At 46.9% G+C, this 15,816-nt stretch overlaps 1 protein-coding gene across 11 annotated transcripts in view; it reads right to left on the minus strand.

The window, feature by feature from the left end:
* Positions 1 to 330: 330 nt before the first annotated feature.
* ABLIM1 (actin binding LIM protein 1) overlaps positions 331 to 15,816 on the minus strand; it is a 295,553-nt gene continuing 280,067 nt past the window's right edge. For 10 of the 11 annotated variants that reach the window (XM_049645824.1, XM_049645822.1, XM_049645821.1 and 7 more), the window contains 5 exons: positions 14,029 to 14,120; positions 12,702 to 12,807; positions 10,296 to 10,360; positions 9,611 to 9,671; positions 7,502 to 8,549 (listed from right to left, as the gene is read on the minus strand). In XM_049645824.1, the coding sequence (XP_049501781.1) occupies positions 8,380 to 8,549; positions 9,611 to 9,671; positions 10,296 to 10,360; positions 12,702 to 12,807; positions 14,029 to 14,120 (494 nt within the window). In that variant the 3' untranslated portion in view covers positions 7,502 to 8,379. Of the gene's footprint in view, positions 5,348 to 6,445; positions 6,527 to 7,447; positions 8,550 to 9,610; positions 9,672 to 10,295; positions 10,361 to 12,701; positions 12,808 to 14,028; positions 14,121 to 15,816 lie in introns of those variants that run through there. The other variant, XM_049645831.1, reaches the window with a different exon arrangement.

A 15,816-nucleotide genomic window follows, 5' to 3' on the forward strand; every position in this document is an offset into this window, starting at 1 on the left:
ATGAGACTGTCACTGTTCTTTGTCACAAAACCAAATACCAGGTAGACCAGCACAGCCCCAAAGCTCTTTTCAATATTTTTCCTTTAGTCGACTTGGCCAATCCGGTCTGGATTCCTGGACTGTCCTGGAACACACCATTGCTATTCGTTGCATTTCCCACCCCCCCCCCCCCCCCCCAAAACGGCCTTCCTATGTGACAAAAATGCATTCCTAAAGCTTTGGTATTCTGATTTTGTTCTGGTCATAAGTCAGGCTGGTACTTGTTCAAATGGGACAGACCTTTCAAGGGAGCAGGGGAGCAAGAAAGGCAACACGGCGTGGAGGCATTTATGAACAGAATAAAGCACACACTTTATTCACTGAGTGGCGAGTGCACAACAGTGACACAGAGTATGGGGCAGGGAAGCGGCAAGTGCTGCTTGCGACAGGAGCGTGGGGCAGGTCGGGGCCATAAAGCACAGCGACGTGGGGCCAGCTGGCCGCCCCTGCCTCTGCATACTAGTATGTGGTATTCGGGGCACAGACGGACACCCACTCACTTTCACGGGGGACACGACACATCTTTCCAACAGCAGCTCTTCCAAATATTCACTTTCATATTTCTGAAAGGGAGGGAAGAACTGGACGTCTTTTGACACTCGCAAAAAAAAAAAAAAAAAAAAAAAACTCCATTAAACCAAACTCAAAAGGAAAGGATGGTAAGAGATTTGTCGGCCACTCACAGAAACCACACACATTTGTTACCGGACGGGTCTGTACACGGAACCCAAGAGGAACATCGATATCGTGGACAACTGTTTTCTCTTCCACAGGATAAAGAAACATGGGCATAGACCATCATCAAGTGGCTCACCACCTTTCTGGATGTTGGCATAAATAGTATTGTCTCCTGCTACCTTTGGTGAATAGGTTCCAAAAGTGACTCATGGGATCTTCACTCTTGAGAAAGACACTTTGGGGGAGAATTTTATTTAATGATAACAATTGCCAGCCGATTACATCAAGCGTCAGAAAATGTTGGATTCGATTTTGTTGTGTCTGCATACATTGTTTCGAAAGTTTCTTTCAGCTTAAAGGACCACCTCCCCCTTTCTGAGTTTGCCATAAGTTACATTTGCCCAAACGAAAACACAAAAATCCACATGCAAAGCATATCCATCACCATCTCCTCATTGCTTCCTGGGCAACAAATGGAAAGCGATTTTTTTTTTTTTTTTTAAAGGCCAAAGTCAACGTTTCGCTTTCTTTCATTACGACACAGTCGGGTAGTTTCCTTAATGTACATTACACTCTAAGGTGGGGTCAACTGTAAATCTCAAGCCTGAAATCATCTTTTTTTAAGAGAACATTCTTCAAAAGGGAGTACTAATGAGTGAGTTGTAGGGGCTTACTCACAAACACTTGGTCTATCAAAAGAAAATAATTTCAAAGATCAAGAAGGTCAAGGCTGGCCGAGGAAGTGTAGACTGAACAGTGACCAGGAATGCAGAAGACGTGACCTAAAAATCGAGCTTGCCTCAGAGGACACAGAAGGGGGGACGACACGGAGTTCCTTTCCTTCCACCATCTTTCCTGACAGTCAGAGAGAGGGCTCACCTGCCCCTTCGACGCGCAGGACACTAACACCAAGCTTTTTGAAAGAATTTTTAGAAAGACCTACCTAGTCAAAAGTAGTGAATTTGAATTTTTTTTTTTAACTTGCAAAAGCGTATATATTTGATATAATCATCTGAGAAGCAATTCTTTAGAAAAAGGTGTTTGCTTTCAAGTGTAAAGAAATTAGGTGAAAGTTTTATAAACATTTCCAGCAAGACTTCTCTAGGTAGAGTTGACGGGCACAACCAGACTGAGAACATGAGCTGCACGGGGAGTGTGGGCCACAGTGCCCGTGAACTCTGGCTCTTCTGCGTGAGGTTGCACAGAACAGGCAGTTTACTGCTAGTTATTGAATGAGTCACATGAAGAACATTTCCTAACTAACCCAAACCAAAATGTGGGTGCACAGTGGGCTGTACAAGTTCCCAAATGATCTTCACGTCTCCTCTTACACCACACAGGAAGACTAAATGGTAACCTGGCTCTTCTGGGAGAAACCGTCAAGGAAGCACTGACTTTCATGTTGCCAGAGGCCTCTTTTGCTTCATGCAATCGATGTGTGCTTAAGGAATTGCAAGTAGGCCCAACCCTCAAAAATGGAGCCCTTGGGGTACGTGCCAGGAAAGTTTGCCAGCTGTGGGAGTCCTTCCCTAGAGGGAACAATCTCTGTTCCTTTGGCTGCGTTAACAAGTGGAATTTTTATGTGCGGTGCAGAGTGGGGTTCAAGCAGAGAACGCGGATGTCCTGCACGGTGGCCTGGACGTGCCGAGGACAAGCATGCTGAGCCCGGTTTTTAAAAAAAACGGAGTGGCCATTGTAGCCTATAGAATAGATTTGGCAGTTAGGAGAACCAGGTTGCCCCACGGCCCATCCCTCCAGCTGGAATCTTCTGCCGGGAGTGGAGTTGGGGAACCCGCTCTACGTTATGGTTGTCTACAACCCCTCCCCAGAGCACAGCGCTGCTCTGCCCGCAGACGGGAGGCTACTGACGTTTTCTGGTAATGCATTTTTGCATGGTGCAGTTTAAATGAGCTAGTACGCTCAATACGGAAAGAAGCTTCCCACCCCCGATCCCCAAGTTGGATGCAGAATTGAATTCAGAAGATACAACAGAAGTAGAGTTTCATTGGTGGGAGGTTTTGGTTCGGATCTTTAACTACCACTGCAATTTTTCTCCCACTGACCTTTGATCTATGTGCACATGGGTCATAATTCATTAACCAATGAAAACATGGAGGGCCCTTTCTTATCCCCGTAATGAAAACTTCTCTCCACCAGCCTAGCACGGGCACCCATTTGGCCATGCTTGTGACTGATTACTGGGAATACCCTCTGGTCTCCACTCCTCCCACTGGGCCAGGGCAAAGCAAGGACTAGGATACGCGGGCCTGAGGCGGCAGGTGCAGGAGAGGTCGGAGGGAAGTTGGGGCGGCAGAAATACTGAATGAGGCAAGAGGCACTAAACTGCGAGCTGCGGTCCGGAGGCTTCAGACCCAGGAGGAGCCGGTCTTCTTTCGTCCACTCCATCAGAGCCACTTGCAAAACGCGTTAGTAGGTCCAACACACGCGCGCGCGCGCACACACACACACACACACACACGCTCCTATTTGTGAGAACAGTCCTCAAACATTCAGTGTCTAGCACTGAAAGGACAGGCGGCTTTCGATCCCCTTGGGGAGGGTGCAGGACAGTGCTACTGAGCAGGCCCAGAGCTCAGCACAGCACCCGGGTGATGGAGTGCGTCACAAGTTAGAGGTTCGCAGTACAGGTCCTGGAACTGTTTCCTTGCTTTTTACCACGGGAGTCCGTTACCAACTAGTTCAAATACTTGGTGCCAGCAGGAAGAACTTCTGAGCCTTTATTATCACAGGCATAGGAAGAGAATTCGCATGATTTCTCCTTTGGCTTTAAAACAGAGTTTCAATTCCTAGGCAGAGCCCCCAGTGCACACGAATAAATGTGAAAGCCTCCCGTGTGTGGAGCTGGAGAGACCCTCCCTCATCGGACTCACAGGTCATTTGAGCCACGGCCGGAAGCTGCCGGGAACCGTGATGCGGTCTTACACGCGCGTTTTGGTGAAATCCTAGGCCCCGCTTTAAATCTCGTGGTGCCAAATTGGTGAACTCTGCTGCGATGCTCTGAGCTCCACACACAGTCCGATCGGAGGTCTGTTTCCTCCTCGGCGTGCTGCTGACCTGAGCTCCATCAATCACGGAGGATGCTGGCTTCTGACACCAACACCCTTCCACGAAGGATGCCTTGTTGGGTGCGGCGTAGCCTCACTCTTGCCCTTTGAGTCAGGCGCACGTGTGCAAATGTTCCTTGGAAAAGCTGCCGCCCGGCCGGACAAACGTTCAAGCAGAAATGAGATGTAAAAGTACACGCAGACTCCCCAAACTACCCTGGGTGCGTCCACGTACACACACGCGCGCACGCGCACACACACACACACACACGCACACACACACACACACACACCATGAAGTCAACAGAGCTAGGCAAAGAAGGAAAGCTGAAAAGGCCAAATTAAATCAGTCTGAAGCAATGTACCCTGCAGTTGCAGAGATTGCAGAGAGAAAAGCGTGCCCTTTCCTTAGCCGACTACTGAAAAGACCTCAAACCCCCCCCCCCCCCAAAACGCCGGTGGGCTTGATCGGATTCAGAGGATGCTGGGTGGAAAGAAGGACTAGCGTGGGCGGGACACATTTCTTTGTTTTTTTTGTTTTTTTGTGTTTTTTTTTTTTTTTTGCCATGAGTGCCGCGGCCCCCTTGGGCAAAAGTCATCTAACAGCACACAACCGGAGAGAACCTCTCCCTTTCCTTTCTGGGCGGTGGGGCCCGGGGGGGGGACAGCTGCTGTCCGTGGTGGGGAGGCTGAATGAAGCACACAGTCTGAAGCAGGAAAAGAATGAAGGGAGATATTCCTTTCATTCCATTTCCCTCTCTTTCTCTTAAAAAAAAAAATTTTTTTTTTTGTTTTTAAATAATAGCTAAGTAATTTGCCAACCAGGTCCTAGCACACAGTAGAGAAAAAGGAGCCTGTTAAAAATGACTCTGGCTGCTATTCAGCCCCCTCAGAGCAGAGCTTGCCCGGTGCCCCGACTCTGATTTCCATCCTGCTGGGGGGCGCAGGTTGGGCTTCGCGAGGCCAGTGAGGACAGGGGTGTGCAAAGTGGTGTGCCCGCATGGATATGTCCCTCAGGCTCTTCCTTCTTAGCCACAGTGCTACATAATAAATATATTCCTACCTTGGAATTACTACAGCTGCTTTTTTTCCATGTGGCGTCCTAAGGGCACTTGCTGGCTCTTACCCATACGGTCAGCACTATTGTGACACAACAGTTATAGGAACTGTTGCGTACATAAGGTGATGGAAAAAGGTCACGAGTGTGGGGAACACAGAAATTTCTATCCTGTTGCTTCTTGGCAAGTGTTGCCGGTGGTGGGTCCGAAGTTTGGCTCGTGGGTGTTTTCACCAGGTTTCCCCTTTCGTCGTTGCTGAGGGACAGTAGCTTGCAAGTTCTCCAATCAAGTTTGGGCCTTAACACAACACCTTATGTGTCACTGCCACGTCAGTCCTTTTTTTACCTGCTGTCTACGCAGGGCGGGGGCGGGCGGGGGGGGGGTGGGGGAGGCCTAGAAGAGCTTCGCTTTCTTCTTCATGTCGTTGCGTCTCCAAAGAGGTAACTTGTCAAATTCCTGTATGGACATTCCAAAGATTTCCCGAAACACTTCTGGGGCTAAGTGGCGCTGTGACGGGAGAAAAGATCAGTGGTTAAGTCCTGATGGCCACCCGAATGGCCTTGAGCCTTGAGAGTTGCTCTCAAGTCTACAGGGGATCATTGTGAAGAGCAAGACAGAATGATGGCAGAGGAGTTTACTTCTTGAGCTTATTAGCAGGCCCTGGCCTCACTGGATCCTTACCTGCTTGGCCCAGGGGAGGCACCCTCGCCAGGAGACAAAAAAGCTGGTGGAGTATTGATGGTTATTGAATATACTTAATGGTGATGGGACATAGGAAGGTGACCCATCACCCTAGAGGCAACTCCATTTCAGGTCGCTGGGATGTTGAGGAGATGCAGGGAACATGGAGCATAGTAATAAGAAAGCCAGAGAGAGACTTCCAGAATGGTCTCCGGGGAGCCCAGGGGCTCCCTCCTGGCTCAGCGGCCGGAGTTTTGGTGGATGCCTGGTCTGTGAGGAGAACAGACTCCATCTGTTGTCTCTCTTAAAAAGTTCCCTCAGGATAGTAGAGCCTTAATTCTCTGTGCCAGACTGACTTCACATACAAAGGTACTGCCTTTTGTCAGGGAGAAGTAATGATTCTTTTTAAGACTGGCAGCCAGAGTTTTTCTTCATTAAAATCACTCAGATGGAAAGTAAAAAGATCAGCATTCCATGTCTAAGGAGGTCTCGGGTGTGTGCACCCAGAGAACCCTTCAACAAGGAATGTGGGAACAGCCGAGAGAGACACTCTTCGTCCAGCACTCCCTTCCCTCTCACGATGAGCTGGACCCAGGCTCAGGGAAAGGTTAGGCTCTAGGGTATCTGAAGAAGGATGGATTCCACTCTACAACCCCGGCCACCATGATGACGACATCGTTTCCACAGAAAATGACTAAAATCATACTGTGCCTCCTGGGTCATCTTTGGGGTTTCACCACACATTTAGGCTGATCTCTTAAGTGTATATTTGGGTTTTCATCCCAAGTTATCGTAGTTCTGCCTAACATATGAGGTTGATTCTTTTCATTTTTTTTTTTGCCTGGGGAAAGTTGGGGGAAGTGCACAGGTATCTGCAGTTGGGATAGTTATTTATTTATTTAGTTAGTTAGTTAGTTAGTTTACCTCCAGCCTGGTTCTGTCCACGTCTCTTAGGATTTTGTTGCGCCCTCTGTTGGTCACCATCAGCATTTCATATGGAAATATCTGAGAAGCAAAGAAAAATACCTCTTCTAGAACACCGTTGTCCATTTTATTAACAAGCAGAATCTACCTAAAATCTAGCACTCCCAAGACAGAGCTTCTAAGACATTGTAATTATAGAATCTGAATGAAGGGTGTTCCTCAAATATCCAATGGACAGGGACCAGTTCTCATACATTCTCAACTGACCATGTCTCATGTGACCCTGTGCCTTTGGAGGGCTTTGTAGAGTGAAAGAATACAAACCTATTATGTCTTGGGGGCAAAGGTAAAAATTAGAAGTGAAATGATAGGAATGTGGTTTATATGACAGGGTACCCTTGCAGGGTTCAACGGTCTTGTTCCATGACCGGCTCATGATTCCATGCAGCCAGGCAGGCCCAGAAGCCCTCTGGTGGAGGCCACTGAGATAAGTCCCAGTTATGGTCACCAGGGAGCATAGCCTTGGACACCTCTGGAGTTTCAGGATGGTCTGGAGCTGGGGTAACCAATCATCCCAGTCTGCTCGGCACTGAGGAGGTTCCTGGAATGCCAGACTTTCAGGGCTCACGCTGGGAGAGTCCTGGGCAAGCGGGATGTGTTGGTCACCCCCTCTGGGGTGGTCTGTGGGTGTCCGACTTTGCACTGGGCGTGCCTCGCAGTGCTTGTACCAGGGGCCAAGTACGGAGCTCGTAGGAGAGGTGTGCTGTATTTCACTGTGAATACATCATGCCGTACCCAGTGAGGGCTTAAACCTGTTGACTCAGTGTGACAGAACCAGTGGAGAGTCAGGGTACTCTGTGATGTGGCTTGTGTGATGTATCAGCCTGGAAGCAAGTGGACCTCAACACTGAGTGTGATGGAACGGCAGAAAACCAAGTCTCTTCAGGGTGATGGCCCGGTGTGCTATTCCCGTATGAGAGCCGGGAGAACGGCTACACTTGCCTTTGGTTCCAACATGTTGGGCATGGACACCCCCCGGTCCATTCTTGTCCCGGACATGTGGCCATCTGGGAGAGTCTGCAACAGAAAAGTCGCTTTAAGGAGCACATGACAGCATGGGGAGCTGAGGGGGGAGCCGTGTGGCCTCCCCAAACTCCCTGTTTCTGTCTCAAATCCTGTTTTACAGATGTGCCATTGTGATCACCATAAATATTTCAAAAATGAAATCCTTTCTGCATAAGAGCAGGGATACTGGGAATACTGTTCTTCTGTCATTAAGTGGGGAAAGACCCTGGCTTAATAACCATTGAGGGGCCCCTGGGTGGTTCAGTCGGTTAAGCATCCGACTCTTGATTTCGGCTCAGGTCATGATCTCCTGGTTCTTGAGATCAAGTCCCAGGTCCAGCTCTGCACTGACAATGCGGAGTTTGTTTGGGATTCTCTCCTTCTCTCTCTCCACCCCTCCCCTGCTCATGCTCTCTGTCTCTTTCCAAATAAGGAAATACACTTTAAAAACAACAACTATTAATTCCTAATTTAGGCTCCACACATGAAAGTATACAGTATATTAAAAAATTTCCAAGTCTGTGATTATTTTCTTACTTTACTCTGAGTTTTCTTTGCATTCCCCCCTGCCCCCATCCTCCACCATGATTTTATAAGGCTAGGGTCTAGGAAAAAAGAAATGGTACCAGACAGGACAGGAATTTCTTTTCATTTGGGACCATGGGAAGGAGGGGAGGACCCAAAGCTCGGAGTGGTTAAAACTGAAAGGGAAAACTGTATGTGGGCAGACCCTTGATGTTGGTCCACTTCTGCCACAGAGAGGATGCTCTGAGGCCAGAGCAAGAGTCCTCGGACACCTGGCCTGGTTCATGCCACGTCCCCAAGGCCTGTGGGGCCAGCTTGACGTGGACATCAGGCATTCCTGATCCTTACGGCTCCTCACATCTCCGGGCTAATGAATCAGACCAATGAACCCAAGTTAAGAATCTTCTCGACAGAAACCCTTCCCTCGAGCCGCCACACGAGTCTAGACTGGTAAATGGCTGTTTTGCTGGCGTGGTCAACAACTTGAGAAAGACAGTGTTCCATACCTGGTAGTCTAGAAAGGAAAGAAAAAGAAAATTTCAGAAGAGAAAGATCAGAGAAAAACACGACACATTAACATACAATATTCTACTGCAATTCCGCAGACATTCTACAAGGCACCGCGTTCTTCTCTCTGCTGGGGTCTCTGGACACGCTGTCTCCCTGAAGCTAGGAGATGCCTACTCCTGTTTCAGTTATCAGTTAAAAACACCCTTTTTTCACGGAGGCTTTCCCCGACACCCTGAAGGTATTTCCGCCTTCTCTGCTTACAGCATGTATCTCTGGAAGCTTCTCTCTTGTCACCTCAACCTGTCCCTGTGTCTCACTCAGTCATGTGCATTTTTTTTTAAATAATTTTTTTTAATGTTTATTTATTTTTCAGAGATAGACAGAGTGGAGGAGGGGGATAGACAGAGGGAGACACAGAATCTGAAGCAGGCTCCAGGCTCTGAGCTGTCAGCACAGAGCCCGACGCGGGACTCGAACCCACAAAGTGCGGGATCATGACCTTGGGCTGAAGTCAGACACTCAACCGACTGAGCCACCCAGGTGCCCCACTCATGTGCATTTTTTTTTAATGTTTATTTATTTTTGAGAGAGAGAGAGAGAGAGGCAGAGCGTGAGCAGGGAAGGGGCAGAGAGAGAGGGAGACACAGAATCTGAAGCAGGCTCCAGGCTCTGAACCGGCAGCACAGAGCCTGACGCGGGGCTCGAACTCGTGAACTGTGAGATCATGACCTGAGCCGAAGTCGGACGCTCAACCGACTGAGCCACCCAGGCGCCCCTCATGTGCATTTTTGACAGGAGGGCCGTGTCTTGCTTAGAGTGTGCCGTAACTCCAGAGATCTATGTGGTGGAGTGCTCGGCACATGGCAGGAGCAACGAATTCATTCTTACAAACTCTGCTTCTCTGGTCTCATTTCAGTGGTGACGCTTTGCGATTTTAATACATGCTCCGTGAGCTCCCACAGGCTAGCTGCGATCCGACTTTCGGAGGGCAGACTGCACGAACAGAGACCATGTATTTGTGACTGCACAGCCAGTCAGTCAGCAGTGTGACCGCGATGGCCTTACCTCGGACTCCGCCGCTGACGTCCCCATAGCTGTTGTACTGAGCAAAGTCTGTGGAAACAGGCTGAGATGAGGAAGAACAACACATCGTTAGAAAATCCACTCCACCGTGACGGTTTTAGAGCCAGGTGAAAAGGAAGAAAGGATTTACAAAATCCTAAGAGTTCTTCCCAAGCTGAATTCCCGGGCCCTTGTTATTTTTCGTCTACTATTATGGAATCTCTTTGTCTTTCGCGATGCCTCCGATGGCAGCAGGACCTGGGTAAGCAGGTTATCTTTTGCCAATAAATAAAAATACGTTTCTTCACACAGCTACGCAATTACATTTGTCCTATGCTTTGGGGGGAGGGCGACTGCAAGGAACTTTCCTGTATCTTTTCACAGCAGAGATAAGGGCTCAAGTTATTACTTTTAGCTTGAAATATTTGCCACACGATCAATTAATGTAGTCTTCCCACGAGCTTATAGAGGTTATTTTTCCATCTACAGTCAATTTCTCTTTCTCTCAATAGAACTATTTTATTCTGCCCGTAACTCAAAGTGATTTGCCACGATATCAGAGATTATAATTTTCTTCATATCCTAGGACTGAGATCATGTTATCAGACACACTCAGACACTATGTCAGCACTTCATACCAGGTCTGAAGAAGGAATAAACTCAGGAACAGTTCATTGAGAAATCTTACCCGGTGAAGCCCATTTTTTCCATAGCCTGGGAGAGATGAGGTTTTAGATGATAGAGCATGTGAAGCTGAATGAGAAAAGGTAAAAAAAGAAAAAAAGAGGAAATCAGAAGTCCAATTCTTAAAAGCTTCTTTCTTTTAAAAGTAAACTCTATCCCTAATGTGGGGCTTGAACTCACGACCCCAAGATCAAGAGTCGCATGCTGTACCGACTCAGCCAGCCAGGTGCCCCCAGAAGTCCAGCTGTAATGAAACTGACAATTTATCTTCTACCTTACAGAAGAGAAGATCCATAGAAAAATGGAAAAAATAACCCAGATAATATTCCTGAAAGGCCACCACATTTGGGTGATGCAGGGAATGGATGGAGAAGGAAAGAGTTGCCTGATGCTGCTTTATCTCCGAATCCTCAATACAACCCTAATGATACCATTATTATTTCCATTTCATAGGAGGAGAAATAGGGGCTAAGAGAAGTTAAGTATCTTGCCCAAGGTCGCTCATCTTATAAACCGCTAAGCGATGATATGAACCCAGGGCTACTTGGATGCATACGTTCATGCCCCCTTGGTCTGGCAGCAATAAGTGACCTGAAAGCCAACCGTGTCAATGTCATGCTCTCCTGGCCCACCAGGAGAGGCGTGGGATAAGCCACCCCATTAATGGAGTCTCCCCATTAATAGCCCATTAATCAACAGCCTCGCACTACATCAACTATGGGGCTTTCGGGGGAGCAGACCTGGGTTTGAGTTCTGGCTCTGCAACTTGGCACCTCTCGGGATTTCATCTCTGTTAGTCTTTGTTTCTTGACTCATGTAGATACAGTGCTATATATTCTTATAGAACAGGGCTATAGAGTTAGACGGAGCTCTGAAGATTAGTAAACCACTCAGTGCAAGATCGATGTCAGTGAGGCATCTCGGAGAGGCAGCCGGGCATTCCCGTGCACTCTGGGGTTATAACACTTGGACTCCTGAATCCTAGTTTTGCTAGTTACTAATAATGTGACATTGGGTAAGTTACTTAAATTTGCTGCTGCTGTCTTCTGATCTATGAAATGGGGATGATAATAACATCATCGACTTCATTGGCATGTTGTGAGAATAAATGAAATAATGTTTAACACAAGGGCTTGAACGTAGTAAACACTAAACATACTGTTAAAGAGACTTTAAGAGGGACAAGTACACACTAGTTCAGAACACGGGAGAAGAAATATTGTGGGTTAAGAGGGCACTGACTTATGACAAATATAAGCAGGGGGAAATATACTGATCAACTCTTTCAGCCCAGTGTGTAAGTAATCTCCTTCAAAAGTATCAAAAACAACTCTGCTTGTCTTCAGCTCTTTCAGTGAATATCTGAATGTAAAATCACAATGTCTTCAAAATGTTGTTCAAGGTCTCTATAATCAAAAAGCATTCTATTCTCTCCCTCCCTTTCTTTTTTTTAAAGTTTATTTTGACAGAGAGAGACAGAACAAGCTGTAGAGAGACAGAGAGAGGGGGACAGAGCATCCAAAGTGGGCTCTGTGCTGATAGCAGAGAGCCCGATGCAGGGCTTGAACTTAGGAACTGGGAGATCATGACCTGAGCCGAAGTTGGACACTTAACCAACTGAGCCACCCAGGTGCCCTGCCTTTCTCTTTTTTTTTAAAGAGTAGAATAGTCAAAATGAACTATAAGGGCTTGATTCACATTGTCATACAGTGTTCCAGATTAAAAGGGTAAATCAATTTCATCAAATGTTAAGAAGTCTCTTGCAAAATCAAGTTCCCTTGAGCCAAAAATCATAGTTCTTCTCTAACGGAAATAAGGTAAGAGGAGTTGAAAGTACATGGGTTTAGAAAGTCTGAGACCCTTTCTAGGGTAAAAGAATATCAGTGGCTACTTCTGTGTATGTGGATGTCCTCCTCTCCCAGCAGGGGGCATAAAACCCAGAAAGACAGAAGATCCTGATTATGTACCTTCTTCCTTCCCTGCCTGATCTAGACCTCTCAGTGATTGAGCTTTTCCTTTATGTTTACTTCTAATTGTGTGTGTGTGTGTGTGTGTGTGTTCCATACATTACAGATACACGTGATACACCCGTGTCTCTAAATGCTCCAAAAGCATTTGTTCTCTGTAAGGATTTCCTTTCATGGATTCCCTCTAAGATGAGTATTCTGAACAGACCCTCAGAAAATCCTCCCAGGGCCCCCCTCCCCACTTCCGTCATGAAGAAGATACACATTTAAGGAAGAACTACGGCATCCTCGTAAGCTAAGCTGACACGCAGTGGGTTTCCTGTACTTCCTTTCACGGAGAACACACCAGAAGCGTCCCTGCCTCTCCTGGAACAGGCCAGGCAGGCTCCCTGCAGGCAGGGGGCCGGCTCCCGCTGGGAGAAGGCAGTGGGTCCGCTGCTCACCTGAGTTGATGGGAGAATCGTAGCGACTGGCTGACAGGGACGACCTCTCCCGGCTCTCCTTCTCCATCTCCTCTTTCAATATCAACTGCCCCAGGCCTGAGTTGAGCTATTCACAGAGAAAAGACACATAAAAGAGGAGTCCACAATTATGGTCACAGAGGGCAGTTTCTGTTTGAGAAGGTCCTGCAAGAAGTTTCTGACTCTAGAGTGAACCACCCAGAGGCCGGTGGTTCCCCAGCGGGTAGGCCAGGTTTTGAACCTTGAACCCCTCTTAGCCTTTTTTTAATATCAAGATACCATTCCCCTAGGCCATGTCAGAATAATGTTCTCTCTCCTCCGCCCTGCCCAGCGTGCCCTGAGGTGACCTCAGGAGGCATGTGCCTATGCCGATTTTTGAAGCACAGAGGGGAGTTTGGGGAGAGTATCTTTAAAAAAAGAAATTACGCTGATTTGTTTAAAAACAAGAAAACACAAGTAATGTATGCTCATTGCACAGACTTTAGAAAATCTAGAAGGAGAGAAGAGTAGCCCATAGTCCACCACTCAGAGATAACCACCATTTACGTTTTGATTTCTATCCATCCTGAATTTTTCAATGCGCATATTATACAAAACTGGGCTCATGCTGTAAGTACAACTTTGTATCCTTTCCCTCCATACAACTAGTATCTTGTGCGTTTCCCATATGCTTAAGTATCTTTGGAAAATGTCACTGGAGCGGATTCATTAGTTTCTTATTGGCGGGAGAGTATATAATTTCCTGGCTCCCTCTACCCCAGGCTATAATGGACTATCCTTCTTTTGGTCTTCTGGGATGTTGTGGGAGGGGTATAATGCGGGTTTCTTGGTGGCAGCCCATTTTGTCCCTTCCTTCCTGGCCCACATCAACATATTAGGTCCTACAAGTCCTGAGGAAAGACTTGGACAAATAGTCCCAAGGGAATTCCTTCGGCAGAAGCTGCCCTGGGGGAAGGAAGGCAGGTGTTGCACCACATGGGTGACAGCGTGGCTCCACCTGGCCCTTTGGCACCCTTTCAACGCGTGCACTGCACACACGTGCCCCACACGGTCACGCTCTCCTCACAGAAGCTCGAACATTCCACGTGCCCCTGACCTCCAGCTTCCAGGCCATCTCTTCCGGAACCCACTAAGTACCCTGTCTTATAGTCACCTGAGGCCCGTCTTCGGTCGCCTACAGGATTTCGGGCCCTTTGAGGGCCGGGACCACCTCTCACTCCCTTGGTGGCTCACCCCTCGCATTCACTGAAACTTCCGGGTCTATGGAACTGAATTGGAGACTTTGCAGCAAAGTAGCTTAAGGACAAACCTTCATCAGTTGCTCTTCCTGCAGCTGCCGGCGCCTCAGAAGCTCCTCGTCATCTTCCTCTCTGCCACTAGATCTGCGTCTCATGTCGGCTCCTAATTCCACAGCAAAGACAACTTCTCACATGAGCCCCATGGCAAGGGGATCTTAAGGCACTAGTCCACCCGCACTCAACTTGTCCAGATGGCAAAATCGGCAGCAGTCTTTAACGTTCACGAACAACGCAAGGAAAAGAGGGCCCACCGCCAACTGAGCCCTGCGGGTGGGTTTCTCACGACGGGGGCCTCCTTTGACAGGCCAGCTCAACACGTGATCTGGTAAGGCATGACCTTTGGCCTCCCGACAACTGATCTGCTCAGTTAGAACTTGGCGTGCCCTTACGGCTGGGGCTCAGTCATCCCATCAGCCACTGGCCGCAGCCCTCTGTCATAGGTGGGAAGGCATCTAGAGTTATTATTTGGATCTCTCGGAGGTCAATTTTCAAAGAGGGGAACCCAAGTTCACGCACATACCACCCAATAGGTAAGATCGTCACTCTCTCGTGTTCTCTTTTTCTGAACAGACTTGTCATACAATCACCCTCCCTCTGCCCTTAAATTCACTAAAAAGCATGCTTTTATTTTCCTTTTAAGGGATGAGTCTCCAATGTTTTCCTTCCCTCAATCCTTGGCAAAAATGGTCATGAGAGAGTTTTATGCTAATAGGTCAATAAAATAGCATTAATACAGCTAAAAAGTTACTTATTTCATTCCAATCTAGCAAATCACTTACAATTTTTAAGCTTCTTGGAAAAGGGGAGACAGGGAGTGAAAGGGAGGAATCTGTCCAAATGGTTGTAAAATTAAGATAATTATTGTTTTTCCTAAATTGCTTGGATTAATCTGGCTGTGGGAGGAAACAGGCAAGCTTGCTAATCTAATCAAAATAAACTTTAACCTATAGTCTCAGTTTTTATCCTTTTGATTAATGGGCCAGAAATTTTCTTCACTTTGGAACCCAAAAACTATTTAGTGGTGATAATTTTAATCACAAAATATTCTTCTTCCTCTGCCCCAAATTTAGCTGTATGTGTCCCCACAAAGCAACATGACTGAACCGAACCTCAAAGGCCACAAGAACTGCCTGCAGGGCACAAACTGGCAGGGAAAAGCTGAGGATTGATTGATTCTTAGTTCCTAAAATCATAAATGTCAATGTGAATTTACTCTCTTTAATCTATGCTAATAAAAATGAAAAGACACAAGTTCGCAAGAATTAAATAAATCTTAAGTCAGCATAATATACAGAGTACTTGGGAATAATGAACTAAGGAGGGAGATTTTCCCTCAAGTATTTCTGTAAATATAGATTGCTTTAAAGTCCACTTATACCGTTTGTAAAAATTATTCCGGAAAATGGCTTGATGAGAAAAAGCATGATGAAGAAAATTTGGAAAATTGAAGGCCTTTTAAAAAAGGTTGTCAACAGACATGTGAGAAGATAGTTCTATCTTTGCAAAACTGACTCACTAAATCTTCAGTATTAGCTTCTGTGTTTGCTAAATACCCCTTTTTAGGCCAAGTGATTTCACAACTTGCAAAACAGGAAAGACACAGACACGGTTCTAAAGCATAAATTTGTGGTTCAAAGCAAAGAATGAAACAGCTCGAACGTGACATGTTAGCACAGAATTCATGGAAATGAGATGGAAAATCACATAACTTCATATGAGTGGTTATTCCAGAACACCTACTACTCGGTGACAGCCTTTCTTAGTAAAGGAGAACGTGATCTCACGAGTAAGGTAGAAGT

Source organism: Panthera uncia, chromosome D2 (assembly GCF_023721935.1).
Source record: "Panthera uncia isolate 11264 chromosome D2, Puncia_PCG_1.0, whole genome shotgun sequence".
In the NCBI taxonomy this organism is placed as follows: domain Eukaryota; kingdom Metazoa; phylum Chordata; class Mammalia; order Carnivora; family Felidae; genus Panthera; species Panthera uncia.